Source organism: Anolis carolinensis, chromosome 6, assembly GCF_035594765.1.
Source record: "Anolis carolinensis isolate JA03-04 chromosome 6, rAnoCar3.1.pri, whole genome shotgun sequence".
Classification (NCBI taxonomy): Eukaryota; Metazoa; Chordata; class Lepidosauria; order Squamata; family Dactyloidae; genus Anolis; species Anolis carolinensis.
In genome coordinates, this window is record NC_085846.1 from 480,153 (window position 1) to 495,518 (window position 15,366).

The window sequence follows — 15,366 nt, forward strand, 5'->3', positions numbered from 1 at the left end:
CATGGCCAGGAAGCATGGCCTTGTCTCCGGAGGAGGTCTTATTTTCGGGGAAACACGGTACAACAAAAAGAAAAATAAAGTCCTAATTAGAGGGAGAGGAATAATTGTTTTTATCCAATTGCTGCCAGTTAGAAGGCTACGCTCCGCCCACTTGGTCTCCCAGCAACCCACTCAGCCCAGGGGACAGGCAGAGTTAGGCCTCACTTAGGCCTCTTCCACACTGCCTATAAAATACAGATTATCTGATTTTAACTGGATTATATGGCAGTGTAGACTCAAGGCCCTTCCACACAGCTATATAACCCATTTATAATGGACTTAATGTCAGGAGAAAACCTTTACCCTTGACCTTAACTACCACTAATTCCTTAATACTTTATTTCCCAGACCACCAGACTTCGCCACAGCAACGCGTGGCTGGGCACAGCTAGTAATATAAATAATTTACTTGTTGACTTCAACTCAACAAGTAAAGTTTCCTTTGTTCTTTTAATTCCTCTGCCTGGTCTGAGTCTTTTGCACATGGTGTTAACTGGACGCTGCTGGTTCCGCTATACACACTCGCTAACAGGTTCCTCTTTCTCTCCTCCTTCCGTCCGTCCGTCCGTCCGTCCTTCCTTCCTCTTGGAGCCCATCCAAGCCCTGGGTTTGCCTCTCCTCTCCTCTCCTCTCTCTCTCTTTTTTTGTCTTTTCCTTCCCAAATTACCCCAAAAGGAAGAGCAAGAGGGGGAGGAAGAGGAGGCCACTTTCTCTCTCTCTCCGCAGCAGCAGCAACAAAACCAACAACAACAACAACAAACAATGAGCCCACTTTCTCCTTCTCCTTCTTCTTCTCCCTGCTGTTGGGCCTTTCACGCTCCCACTCTTTCCTTGTCTCCTTTGAAGCGTTCCCTCTCTCTCTCCCGGCCTGCCCCACATTTCAAGGGACTTGGGAGGGAAGAGGGAGGCCAGAATGACCCTCCATCCCTCCATCCATCCCTTTGCAAACTCAAAGACAGGGCAATCTCAATGCCAGAGGCATGAAGGGAGGAGCCCTCTTCCTGCTGGTTGGAGGGTCTGGAGGAAATGGGACCCCTAACTCCTTGACTTAATCTTAATAATAATAATAATAATAATAATAATAATAATAATAATAATAATAATAATACAAACAGACAAAAAACCAGTACAAGAAATCCGCACTACAAACTAGAGCTGATAGCTGGCACAACAAAACACTGCATGGAAAGTTCCTTGACAAAATTGAAGGAAAAGCTGACAAGGAGAAGACCTGGCTCTGGCTCACGAATGGGACCCTGAAGAAGGAGACAGAAGGCCTGATCCTTGCAGCCCAGGAGCAAGACATCAGGACAAAGGCAATTAATAATAATAATAATAATAATAATAGAAGACCTGGCTCTGGCTCACGAATGGGACCCTGAAGAAGGAGACAGAAGGCCTGATCCTTGCAGCCCAGGAGCAAGACATCAGGACAAAGGCAATTAATAATAATAATAATAATAATAATAGAAGACCTGGCTCTGGCTCACGAATGGGACCCTGAAGAAGGAGACAGAAGGCCTGATCCTTGCAGCCCAGGAGCAAGACATCAGGACAAAGGCAATTAATAATAATAATAATAATAATAATAGAAGACCTGGCTCTGGCTCACGAATGGGACCCTGAAGAAGGAGGCAGAAGGCCTGATCCTTGCAGCCCAGGAGCAAGACATCAGGACAAAGGCAATTAATAATAATAATAATAATAATAATAATAATAATAATAATAATAGAAGACCTGGCTCTGGCTCACGAATGGGACCCTGAAGAAGGAGAGAGAAGGCCTGATCCTTGCAGCCCAGGAGCAAGACATCAGGACAAAGGCCATTAATAATAATAATAATAATAATAATAATAGAAGACCTGGCTCTGGCTCACGAATGGGACCCTGAAGAAGGAGACAGAAGGCCTGATCCTTGCAGCCCAGGAGCAAGACATCAGGACAAAGGCCATTAATAATAATAATAATAATAATAATAATAATAATAGAAGACCTGGCTCTGGCTCACGAATGGGACCCTGAAGAAGGAGACAGAAGGCCTGATCCTTGCAGCCCAGGAGCAAGACATCAGGACAAAGGCCATTAATAATAATAATAATAATAATAATAATAATAATAATAATAATAATAGAAGACCTGGCTCTGGCTCACGAATGGGACCCTGAAGAAGGAGACAGAAGGCCTGATCCTTGCAGCCCAGGAGCAAGACATCTGGACAAAGGCAATTAATAATAATAATAATAATAATAATAATAGAAGACCTGGCTCTGGCTCACGAATGGGACCCTGAAGAAGGAGACAGAAGGCCTGATCCTTGCAGCCCAGGAGCAAGACATCAGGACAAAGGCCATTAATAATAATAATAATAATAATAATAATAATAATAATAATAATAGAAGACCTGGCTCTGGCTCATGAATGGGACCCTGAAGAAGGAGACAGAAGGCCTGGTCCTTGCAGCCCAGGAGCAAGACATCAGGACAAAGGCCATTAATAATAATAATAATAATAATAATAATAATAGAAGACCTGGCTCTGGCTCACGAATGGGACCCTGAAGAAGGAGACAGAAGGCCTGATCCTTGCAGCCCAGGAGCAAGACATCAGGACAAAGGCCATTAATAATAATAATAATAATAATAATAATAATAATAATAATAATAGAAGACCTGGCTCTGGCTCATGAATGGGACCCTGAAGAAGGAGACAGAAGGCCTGATCCTTGCAGCCCAGGAGCAAGACATCAGGACAAAGGCCATTAATAATAATAATAATAATAATAATAATAATAATAATAGAAGACCTGGCTCTGGCTCACGAATGGGACCCTGAAGAAGGAGACAGAAGGCCTGATCCTTGCAGCCCAGGAGCAAGACATCAGGACAAAGGCCATTAATAATAATAATAATAATAATAATAATAATAGAAGACCTGGCTCTGGCTCACGAATGGGACCCTGAAGAAGGAGACAGAAGGCCTGATCCTTGCAGCCCAGGAGCAAGACATCAGGACAAAGGCCATTAATAATAATAATAATAATAATAATAATAATAATAGAAGACCTGGCTCTGGCTCACGAATGGGACCCTGAAGAAGGAGACAGAAGGCCTGATCCTTGCAGCCCAGGAGCAAGACATCAGGACAAAGGCCATTAATAATAATAATAATAATAATAATAATAATAGAAGACCTGGCTCTGGCTCACGAATGGGACCCTGAAGAAGGAGACAGAAGGCCTGATCCTTGCAGCCCAGGAGCAAGACATCAGGACAAAGGCCATTAATAATAATAATAATAATATTAATAATAGAAGACCTGGCTCTGGCTCACGAATGGGACCCTGAAGAAGGAGACAGAAGGCCTGATCCTTGCAGCCCAGGAGCAAGACATCAGGACAAAGGCCATTAATAATAATAATAATAATAATAATAATAATAATAGAAGACCTGGCTCTGGCTCATGAATGGGACCCTGAAGAAGGAGACAGAAGGCCTGATCCTTGCAGCCCAGGAGCAAGACATCAGGACAAAGGCCATTAATAATAATAATAATAATAATAATAATAGAAGACCTGGCTCTGGCTCACGAATGGGACCCTGAAGAAGGAGACAGAAGGCCTGATCCTTGCAGCCCAGGAGCAAGACATCAGGACAAAGGCCATTAATAATAATAATAATAATAATAATAATAATAGAAGACCTGGCTCTGGCTCACGAATGGGACCCTGAAGAAGGAGACAGAAGGCCTGATCCTTGCAGCCCAGGAGCAAGACATCAGGACAAAGGCCATTAATAATAATAATAATAATAATAATAATAGAAGACCTGGCTCTGGCTCACGAATGGGACCCTGAAGAAGGAGACAGAAGGCCTGATCCTTGCAGCCCAGGAGCAAGACATCAGGACAAAGGCCATTAATAATAATAATAATAATAATAATAATAATAGAAGACCTGGCTCTGGCTCATGAATGGGACCCTGAAGAAGGAGACAGAAGGCCTGATCCTTGCAGCCCAGGAGCAAGACATCAGGACAAAGGCCATTAATAATAATAATAATAATAATAATAATAGAAGACCTGGCTCTGGCTCACGAATGGGACCCTGAAGAAGGAGACAGAAGGCCTGATCCTTGCAGCCCAGGAGCAAGACATCAGGACAAATAATAATAATAATAATAATAATAATAATAATAATAATAATAATAATAGAAGACCTGGCTCTGGCTCATGAATGGGACCCTGAAGAAGGAGACAGAAGGCCTGATCCTTGCAGCCCAGGAGCAAGACATCAGGACAAAGGCAATTAATAATAATAATAATAATAATAATAATAGAAGACCTGGCTCTGGCTCACGAATGGGACCCTGAAGGAGGAGATAGAAGGCCTGATCCTTGCAGCCCAGGAGCAAGACATCAGGACAAAGGCAATTAATAATAATAATAATAATAATAATAATAATAATAATAATAATAAAAGAAGACCTGGCTCTGGCTCACGAATGGGACCCTGAAGGAGGAGACAGAAGGCCTGATCCTTGCAGCCCAGGAGCAAGACATCAGGACAAAGGCCATTAATAATAATAATAATAATAATAATAATAATAGAAGACCTGGCTCTGGCTCACGAATGGGACCCTGAAGAAGGAGACAGAAGGCCTGATCCTTGCAGCCCAGGAGCAAGACATCAGGACAAAGGCCATTAATAATAATAATAATAATAATAATAATAATAATAATAATAGAAGACCTGGCTCTGGCTCATGAATGGGACCCTGAAGAAGGAGACAGAAGGCCTGATCCTTGCAGCCCAGGAGCAAGACATCAGGACAAAGGCCATTAATAATAATAATAATAATAATAATAATAATAGAAGACCTGGCTCTGGCTCACGAATGGGACCCTGAAGAAGGAGACAGAAGGCCTGATCCTTGCAGCCCAGGAGCAAGACATCAGGACAAAGGCCATTAATAATAATAATAATAATAATAATAATAATAATAGAAGACCTGGCTCTGGCTCACGAATGGGACCCTGAAGAAGGAGACAGAAGGCCTGATCCTTGCAGCCCAGGAGCAAGACATCAGGACAAAGGCCATTAATAATAATAATAATAATAATAATAATAATAATAATAATAATAGAAGACCTGGCTCTGGCTCACGAATGGGACCCTGAAGAAGGAGACAGAAGGCCTGATCCTTGCAGCCCAGGAGCAAGACATCAGGACAAAGGCCATTAATAATAATAATAATAATAATAATAATAATAGAAGACCTGGCTCTGGCTCACGAATGGGACCCTGAAGAAGGAGACAGAAGGCCTGATCCTTGCAGCCCAGGAGCAAGACATCAGGACAAATAATAATAATAATAATAATAATAATAATAATAATAATAATAATAATAATAGAAGACCTGGCTCTGGCTCATGAATGGGACCCTGAAGAAGGAGACAGAAGGCCTGATCCTTGCAGCCCAGGAGCAAGACATCAGGACAAAGGCAATTAATAATAATAATAATAATAATAATAATAATAATAATAATAATAATAGAAGACCTGGCTCTGGCTCATGAATGGGACCCTGAAGAAGGAGACAGAAGGCCTGATCCTTGCAGCCCAGGAGCAAGCCATCAGGACAAAGGCAATTAATAATAATAATAATAATAATAATAATAATAGAAGACCTGGCTCTGGCTCATGAATGGGACCCTGAAGAAGGAGACAGAAGGCCTGATCCTTGCAGCCCAGGAGCAAGACATCAGGACAAAGGCCATTAATAATAATAATAATAATAATAATAATAATAATAATAATAATAGAAGACCTGGCTCTGGCTCACGAATGGGACCCTGAAGAAGGAGACAGAAGGCCTGATCCTTGCAGCCCAGGAGCAAGACATCAGGACAAAGGCCATTAATAATAATAATAATAATAATAATAATAGAAGACCTGGCTCTGGCTCACGAATGGGACCCTGAAGAAGGAGACAGAAGGCCTGATCCTTGCAGCCCAGGAGCAAGCCATCAGAACAAAGGCAATTAATAATAATAATAATAATAATAATAATAATAATAATAATAATAATAGAAGACCTGGCTCTGGCTCACGAATGGGACCCTGAAGAAGGAGACAGAAGGCCTGATCCTTGCAGCCCAGGAGCAAGACATCAGCACAAAGGCAATTGATAATAATAATAATAATAATAGAAGACCTGGCTCTGGCTCACGAATGGGACCCTGAAGAAGGAGACAGAAGGCCTGATCCTTGCAGCCCAGGAGCAAGACATCAGGACAAATGCAATTAATAATAATAATAATAATAATAATAATAATAATAATAGAAGACCTGGCTCTGGCTCATGAATGGGACCCTGAAGGAGGAGACAGAAGGCCTGATCCTTGCAGCCCAGGAGCAAGACATCAGCACAAAGGCAATTAATAATAATAATAATAATAATAATAATAATAATAGAAGACCTGGCTCTGGCTCACGAATGGGACCCTGAAGAAGGAGACAGAAGGCCTGATCCTTGCAGCCCAGGAGCAAGACATCAGGACAAAGGCCATTAATAATAATAATAATAATAATAATAATAATAATAATAATAATAATAGAAGACCTGGCTCTGACTCACAAATGGGACCCTGAAGAAGGAGACAGAAGGCCTGATCCTTGCAGCCCAGGAGCAAGACATCAGGACAAAGGCAATTAATAATAATAATAATAATAATAATAATAATAATAATAGAAGACCTGGCTCTGGCTCACGAATGGGACCCTGAAGAAGGAGACAGAAGGCCTGATCCTTGCAGCCCAGGAGCAAGACATCAGGACAAAGGCCATTAATAATAATAATAATAATAATAATAATAATAATAATAATAATAATAGAAGACCTGGCTCTGGCTCACGAATGGGACCCTGAAGAAGGAGACAGAAGGCCTGATCCTTGCAGCCCAGGAGCAAGACATCAGGACAAAGGCCATTAATAATAATAATAATAATAATAATAATAATAATAATAATAATAGAAGACCTGGCTCTGACTCACAAATGGGACCCTGAAGAAGGAGACAGAAGGCCTGATCCTTGCAGCCCAGGAGCAAGACATCAGGACAAAGGCCATTAAGGCCAAGATCGAAAAATCAGCTGATGACCCAAAATGCAGACTGTGCAAGGAAACCGACGAGACCATGGATCATATCCTCAGCTGCTGTAAGAAAATCGCACAGACAGACTACAAACAGAGGCACAACTATGTGGCCCAAATGATTCATTGGAACTTATGCCTCAAGGACCACCTCCCAGCAGCAAAGAACTGGTGGGATCACAAACCTGCAAAAGTCTTGGAAAATGAGCACGCAGGGATACTGTGGGACTTCCGAATCCAGACTGACAAAGTTCTGGAACACAACACACCAGACATCACAGTTGTGGAAAAGAAAAAGGTTTGGATCATTGATGTTGCCATCCCAGGTGACAGTCGCATTGACGAAAAACAACAGGAAAAACTCAGCCGCTATCAGGACCTCAAGATTGAACTTCAAAGACGCTGGCAGAAACCAGTGCAGGTGGTCCCGGTGGTGATGGGCACACTGGGTGCCGTGCCGAAAGATCTCAGCCGGCATTTGGAAACAATAGACATTGACAAAATCACGATCTGCCAACTGCAAAAGGCCACCCTACTGGGATCTGCGCACATCATCTGAAAATACATCACAGAGTCCTAGACACTTGGGAAGTGTTCGACTTGTGATTTTGTGAAACGAAATCCAGCATATCTATCTTGTTTGCTGGGTCATAATAAAATAATAATACTTTATTTTTCTATCCCGTCCCCATCTCCCTGAAGGGATCTGCCCGAGCCCAAAGAAGAAAACGTAACATGATTAAAAATGTAAGTATACAATTGAAATTATAAATATAATAAATTATAAATTTATAAATTTAATGAAACAATGTTATTCAACCAAGAAAGCAATATACAAATGTAACCAACATGCTTTTGTTGCAAGATCTCAATAAATAAATTCAGTTACTGTTTCGTTCTAAAAAAAACACATAAGTATACAATGCCAACAAAACAGACAAAATAAAACAGATTAAAACACAATAAGACCTTATAACACAATAAAAGTAAAATAAAACAATACAATAATATAAAGCAGACATCACCACAAATGGGTCAAATGGGGGTCCGTGACTTACCCTTCCGGTCCTTGAGGTATTCCGGGTCCACAAGGACGACGCCGTCTGAGGGGGAAGAAACGGGGAAATGAGGCCAACATCTATTCAACCAGGAATAGGCTAATGCCTAATAAATGGGGCAAAATGAAGCTTAGCCATAGGACCCTCTATTCCTTATCCTTATATAGGGAAGGGGAGCCCTTTTCACACAAACTGACTCTCTCCTCTAAATGTCACATACTATTATTATTACGTTTATGTTTATGGGGAGTCCTCTTTAATAATAATAATAATAATAATAATAATAATAATAATAATAATAATAATAATAATAATAATATGGTTGTTGTGTGTTTTCCAGGCTATCTGGCCATGTTCCAGAAGCATTCTCCCCTGACATTTCGCCCACATCCATGGCAGGCATCCTCAGAGGTTGTCATGTTCCAGAAGCATTCTCTCCTGACGTTTCGCCCACATCTATGGCATCTATGGCAGGCATCCTCAGAGGTTGTCATGTTCCAGAAGCATTCTCTCCTGACATTTCGCCCACATCTATGGCAGGCATCCTCAGAGGTTGTCATGTTCCAGAAGCATTCTCTCCTGACATTTCGCCCACATCTATGGCAGGCATCCTCAGAGGTTGTCATGTTCCAGAAGCATTCTCTCCTGATGTTTCATCCACATCTATGGCATCTATGGCAGGCATCCCCAGAGGTTGTCATGTTCCAGAAGCATTCTCTCCTGATGTTTCACCCACATCTATGGCATATATGGCAGGCATCCCCAGAGGTTGTCATGTTCCAGAAGCATTCTCTCCTGATGTTTCACCCACATCTATGGCATATATGGCAGGCATCCCCAGAGGTTGTCATGTTCCAGAAGCATTCTCTCCTGATGTTTCATCCACATCTATGGCATCTATGGCAGGCATCCCCAGAGGTTGTCATGTTCCAGAAACATTCTCTCCTGACGTTTCGCCCACATCTATGGCAGGCATCCTCAGAGGTTGTCATGTTCCAGAAGCATTCTCTCCTGACGTTTCACCCACATCTATGGCAGGCATCCTCAGAGGTTGTCATGTTCCAGAAGCATTCTCTCCTGACGTTTCACCCACATCTATGGCAGGCATCGTCAAAGGTTGTGATGTTCCAGAAGCATTCTCTCCTGATGTTTCACCCACATCTATGGCATCTATGGTAGGCATCCTCGGAGGTTGTCATGTTCCAGAAGTATTCTCTCTGGACGTTTGGCCCACATCTATGGCAGGCATCCTCAGAGGTTGTCATGTTCCAGAAACATTCTCTCCTGACGTTTCGCCCACATCTATGGCAGGCATCCTCAGAGGTTGTCATGTTCCAGAAGCATTCTCTCCTGACGTTTCACCCACATCTATGGCAGGCATCCTCAGAGGTTGTCATGTTCCAGAAGCATTCTCTCCTGACGTTTCACCCACATCTATGGCAGGCATCGTCAAAGGTTGTGATGTTCCAGAAGCATTCTCTCCTGATGTTTCACCCACATCTATGGCATCTATGGTAGGCATCCTCGGAGGTTGTCATGTTCCAGAAGTATTCTCTCTGGACGTTTGGCCCACATCTATGGCAGGCATCCCCAGAGGTTGTCATGTTCCAGAAACATTCTCTCCTGACGTTTCGCCCACATCTATGGCAGGCATCCTCAGAGGTTGTCATGTTCCAGAAGCATTCTCTCCTGACGTTTCACCCACATCTATGGCAGGCATCCTCAGAGGTTGTCATGTTCCAGAAGCATTCTCTCCTGACGTTTCACCCACATCTATGGCAGGCATCGTCAAAGGTTGTGATGTTCCAGAAGCATTCTCTCCTGATGTTTCACCCACATCTATGGCATCTATGGTAGGCATCCTCGGAGGTTGTCATGTTCCAGAAGTATTCTCTCTGGACGTTTGGCCCACATCTATGGCAGGCATCCTCAGAGGTTGTGAAGTATAATACCTGCCATAGATGTGGGCGAAATGTCAGGAGAGAATGCTTCTGGAACATGGCCAGACAGCCCAGAAAATTCACAACAACCCTAAGCAAGGAAGGTTTATATCTTGGAAAAATCTCTCCCCGTCGAGACATTAAATGTGTTGTCGAAGGCTTTCATGGCCGGAATCACAGAATGCTTTATTTGTATTCTGCTCTATCTCCCTGAGGGGACTCGGGGCAGAATCCCGCAAACACAGACACAAGGCAAACATTCAAAACCTCGAAACAACAAACACAGATAAGGTAAAGACGGAGCCTCCGAGGGTCATGTGGCCACTGGCGTGACTGCATAGAGCGCCGTCACCTTCCTGCCAAGGCAGGACCTATCGATCTACTCGCACGTTTTGAAACTTCTAGGTTGGCAGAAGCTGGGGCTAACAGCGGGAGCTCTCCCTGTCCCACGGATTTGAACCGCCAGCCTTTGCACAAACTGACACACACCTCTAAGGGTCGCATATTATAATTACAGTAGAGTCTCACTTATCCAACATAGATGGGCCGGCAGAAGGTTGGATAAGCGAATATGTTGGATAATAAGGAGGGGTTAAGGAAAAGCCTATTAAACAACAAATTAGGTTATTATTTTACAATTTAAACACCAAAATGTTATACAACAAATTTGACAGAAAAAGCAGTTCAATGTGCAGTAATGCTATGTAGTAATTATTGTATGTACTAATTTAGCACCAAAATATCACGATGTATTGAAAACATTGACTACAAAAATGCGTTGGATAATCCAGAATGTTGGATAAGTGAGACTCTACTGTATTATGTTTATGGGAAGGTGAGTCCTCTTTGCACAAACTGACACACACTCCTCTCAATGTCACATATTATTACTATGTTTGTGTATTTATAGCCTGCTTTAAAGTGACTCAAAGATCCCTGGAACACACACAGATATGTGTGTGTGTGTGTGTGTGTGTGTGTGTGTATATATACAGTAGAGCAGGGGTCCCCAAACTTTTTAAGCCGAGGGCCAGTCCACAATCCTTCAGACTGTTGAGGGGCCGGATTATCATTTGAAAAAAAAATACAAACAATTTCCGATGCACACTGCACATGTCTTATTTGTAGGGCAAAAACAACAACAACAACAAGAACAATGAAAGAACGATACAATATTTAAAAATAAAAACAATTTTAACCAACATACATTTATCAGGATTTCAATGGGAAGTGTGCTCCTGCTTCTGGCCAATGAGATAGTCAAGTTAATTAGGATTGTTGTTGTTGTTGTTGTTGTTGTGTGCCTTCAAGTCATTTCAGACTTTGGGCGAGCCTAAGTCTAAAATGTATTTATTTATTATTTATTTTTTTACTGCATTTATTTACTTCATTTGTATCACACCCTTCTCACCCCAAAGGGGACTCAGGGTGGCTTACAAATTATATGTACATACAATATATTATTAGCATAGCACAATATTAGCGTTATATATTACTATATTGAACTATACTGTAATATTATTAGTAATATTATATGTAATATAGAATATATAATTAATATTATCATATGGTATTATTATTAGAGTTATATTGTATTACATTATAATACTATTATCAATATTATATGTATATACAATATATTATATTATAAAACTGAGGGCGGGGGCCAGGTAAATGACCTCGGAGGGCCGCATCCGGCCCCCGGGCCTTAGTTTGGGGACCCCTGCAGTAGAGTCTCGCTTATCCAATGTAAACAGGCCGGCAGAACGTTGGATAAGCGAATATGTTGGATAATAAGGAAAGATTAAGGAAAAGCCTATTAAACATCAAATTAGGTTATGATTTTACAAATGAAGCACCAAAACATCATGTTATACAACACATTTTTACAGAAAAAGTAGTTCAATATACAGTAATGCTATGTAGTAATTACTGTATTTATGAATTTAGCACCAAAATATCATGATGTATTGAAAACATTGACTACAAAAATGCGTTGGATAATCCAGAACGTTGGATAAGCGAGTGTTGGATAAGTGAGACTCTACTGTATATGTATAATATATATACACACACATATATACACATACATATATATACATACACATAGCCTGTTTCCCCGAAAATAAGACATCTTCTGAAAGTAAGACCTAGCAAAGTTTTTGTTTGGAAGCATGCCCGCTGAACAGAGCACCAGAGGATCAGTAAATGTACGTACCATAGATTGTTGAACATGGAAATAATGGTACAGTAGAGTCTCACTTATCCAACGTTCTGGATTATCCAATGCATTTTTGTAGTCAATGTTTTCAATACATCGTGATATTTTGGTGCTAAATTCATAAATACAGTAATTACTACATAGCATTACTGCGTATTGAACTACTTTTTCTGTCAAATTTGTTGTATAACATGATGTTTTGGTGCTTAATTTGTAAAATCATAACCTAATTTGATGTTTAATAGGCTTCTCCTTAATCCCTCCTTATTATCCAACATATTCGCTTATCCAACATTCTGCCAACCTGTTTATGTTGGATAAGTGCGACTCTACTGTAGTAACAAGAAATTCTTAATAGGATCCACAGTTTGTCTGGTTATGCTGGTTTGTGAAGACAACTACTGTACAGTATATAATAAATGTTCATTTTTTTGGTTCAACAATAAATGTGAATCAGGGTTGTTGTGTGTCTTTCGGGCTGTGTGGCCATGTTCCAGAAGCATTCTCTCCTGACGTTTCGCCCACATCTATGGCAGGCATCCTCAGAGGTTGTGAGGGTTCCTCACAACCTCTGAGGATGCCTGCCATAGATGTGGGCGAAACGTCAGGAGAGAATGCTTCTGGAACATGGCCACACAGCCCGAAAGACACACAACAACCCTGTGATCCTGGCCATGAAAGCCTTCGACAACACATAAATGTGAATTCTTCTTCATGGAAAAATATGACATCCCCTGAAAATAAGACCTAGCACATCTTTGGGAGCAAAAATTAATATAAGACACTGTCTGATTTTCGGGGAAACAGGGTACACACACACACACACACACACACACACACAACTCACCCACAGGGTCCACTCGGTCCAGGTGGTCCACAAAGTCCCGTTTGCCCAGGTAGACCGTGAGCTGCGAAGGAGGAGAAGGAAGAGGGGAAGCAGGTGAGGAAATGGACAGTGGACCCCTTCCCCAAATTCAAGATGTTTCTCAACCTGGCCCATTTCCATAGGACCCTTTTAATAATAACAATAATAATTTTATTCTTATACCCCGCCCCATCTCCCCGAAGGGACTCAGGGCGGCTTACATGGGGCTATGCCCGGACACAACAGCACAAAATCAAAACAAAAGCAATAAACCAATCACCCAACAATAAAACATCAACATGGATAAAAACAGTCATAAGACCCTTTTCCCATCCCAAGTGCCTTCAATGGGGGGGGGGGGGGTGTCCCTCACTTCCTCTGTCTTGCAAGGGCTGCACCCTGAAAGGCCTCGTGCTGCAATTGCCCCCGTCCAGGCCTTGCACAAACCCCTCCCTGACCCACACAATGGCATTTGATAGGAAATCGCACCAGCTGAGGGAGGGGGAGGATTGAGGGAGGGGCGTCGCCAGGGAGACACTTGGAGTGGGTTGGAGTCAACACGATGCACCTGGGGACCCCTGTGCTTGGAGGGAGACCAAGGGAGGGGGCATCTCGCGCTTCCCTGTCACTGACTGGGGGGGGGGGGAGGTCCCTTTGTCCTGTTTGGGGGGCGATGGTGAGACTCTGTTTGCCATTCAGGGTGGGTTCCAAAATCATCATCCTGGTCTCACCGACCCCTCCTTCTCCAGGCTGCCTTCTCATACGGAGAATCAGCACTGGTCAACAAAACGCCGGCAGTCGAATATTCAGTTGAATCCAACGGTACTTAATCTTTATTTACATTGCTATGTACAGTGGCACTCATTAGCAATAAGTCCTAGACACATGGCAGTGTCTCCTCGGCCACGGGGCTGCTGCAAATACATTCCCCGTCCATCGTGCCGACTCAGAAGAAACTCCCCTGCATTCCACAGATCATGAAGGAAGTCCTGCCGGTCAATCAGACTTGACCCCATTGGCCTAGATTGTCCTGACTTGACCCCTCCCTCCCTTGCATTTGGCTGCTGGGTCCTGCGCACAAGCACCATTGCTCCAGCGTTTGCACAAGCAGGGCGGCTTCCTTCGCTCAAAACCGTGGCACTCCACTGGCAAACGCATGGCGCATGGCGGCACATGTTGCACACCCCCTTCCCTTGCGTCCGGCGGCTGGGCCCTGCCCACAAGCACTGGGCTGCCTTGTCATTGCTCTGGCCTTTGCACAAGCAGGGCATGTTCCCTGGCACAAAACAGCAGCGCTTTGGCAACACAAGCGCGGAGACACCCACACACAACTTCAGTCATGCCGGGCTGTGGCGCAGGCTGTTGAGCAGCTGCAATAAATCACACTGACCATGAGGTCATGAGTTCGAGGCCAGCCCGTGGCGGGGTGAGCACCCGTCAATTAAAAATAAAAAATAGCCCCTGCTCGTTGCTGACCGAGCAAACCGAAAGATAGTTGCATCTATCAAGTAGGAAATAAGGTACCACTTATAAAAGTGGGGAGGCAAGTTTAACTAACCCTTGAAGCTAAAAGGCTATTCAATGGTAATAGCCCCTTATTTATGGAATGCCTTGCCAGTTGAAACTCGAACTATCCAAGACCTACTTGCCCTTCGGAAAGCCTGCAAAACCTTTCTCTTCCAACAAGCTTTCGATGGGTGAAAAACTCAGGGCTATGTCTGTTCTTATTGTTATTTTAAAGCTAATTGTATTGTTTTAATCTATTTCTGTAACCCGCTCCGAGCCAAATTGGGAGTAGTCCAATACAAGTCCAATAAATAAATAAATAAATAAATAAATAAATAATTTACGACGTTGGAATGAGGAAGTGCCGTCAGAGTGGATGATGAAGCAGCTGCTCCCCCCTGTGGCCAGAATCGAACATCCCCTCAGGAGAAGGTTAAATTGCCTCTGCGTCTGTCTCTGTCTTGGTCTCTGTCTGATGTGTTTATGGGCATTGAATGTTTGCCCTATGTGTGTATAATGTGATCCGCCCTGAGTCCCCTTCGGGGTGAGAAAGAAGGGCGGAATATAAATACTGTAAATAAATAAA

The 15,366-nt window shown here is 42.7% G+C and overlaps 1 protein-coding gene across 1 annotated transcript in view; it reads right to left on the bottom strand.

Annotated features, from left to right (window-relative positions):
• Positions 1–15,366, bottom strand: part of arrb2 (arrestin beta 2) — a 50,038-nt gene that overhangs the window by 24,488 nt on the left and 10,184 nt on the right. Inside the window, exons 3-4 of the mRNA XM_062957540.1 lie at positions 13,257–13,317; positions 8,249–8,293 (exon numbers count right to left, since the gene is read on the bottom strand). Of these exons, the coding sequence (XP_062813610.1) occupies positions 8,249–8,293; positions 13,257–13,317 (106 nt within the window). The remainder of the gene's footprint in view (positions 1–8,248; positions 8,294–13,256; positions 13,318–15,366) is intronic.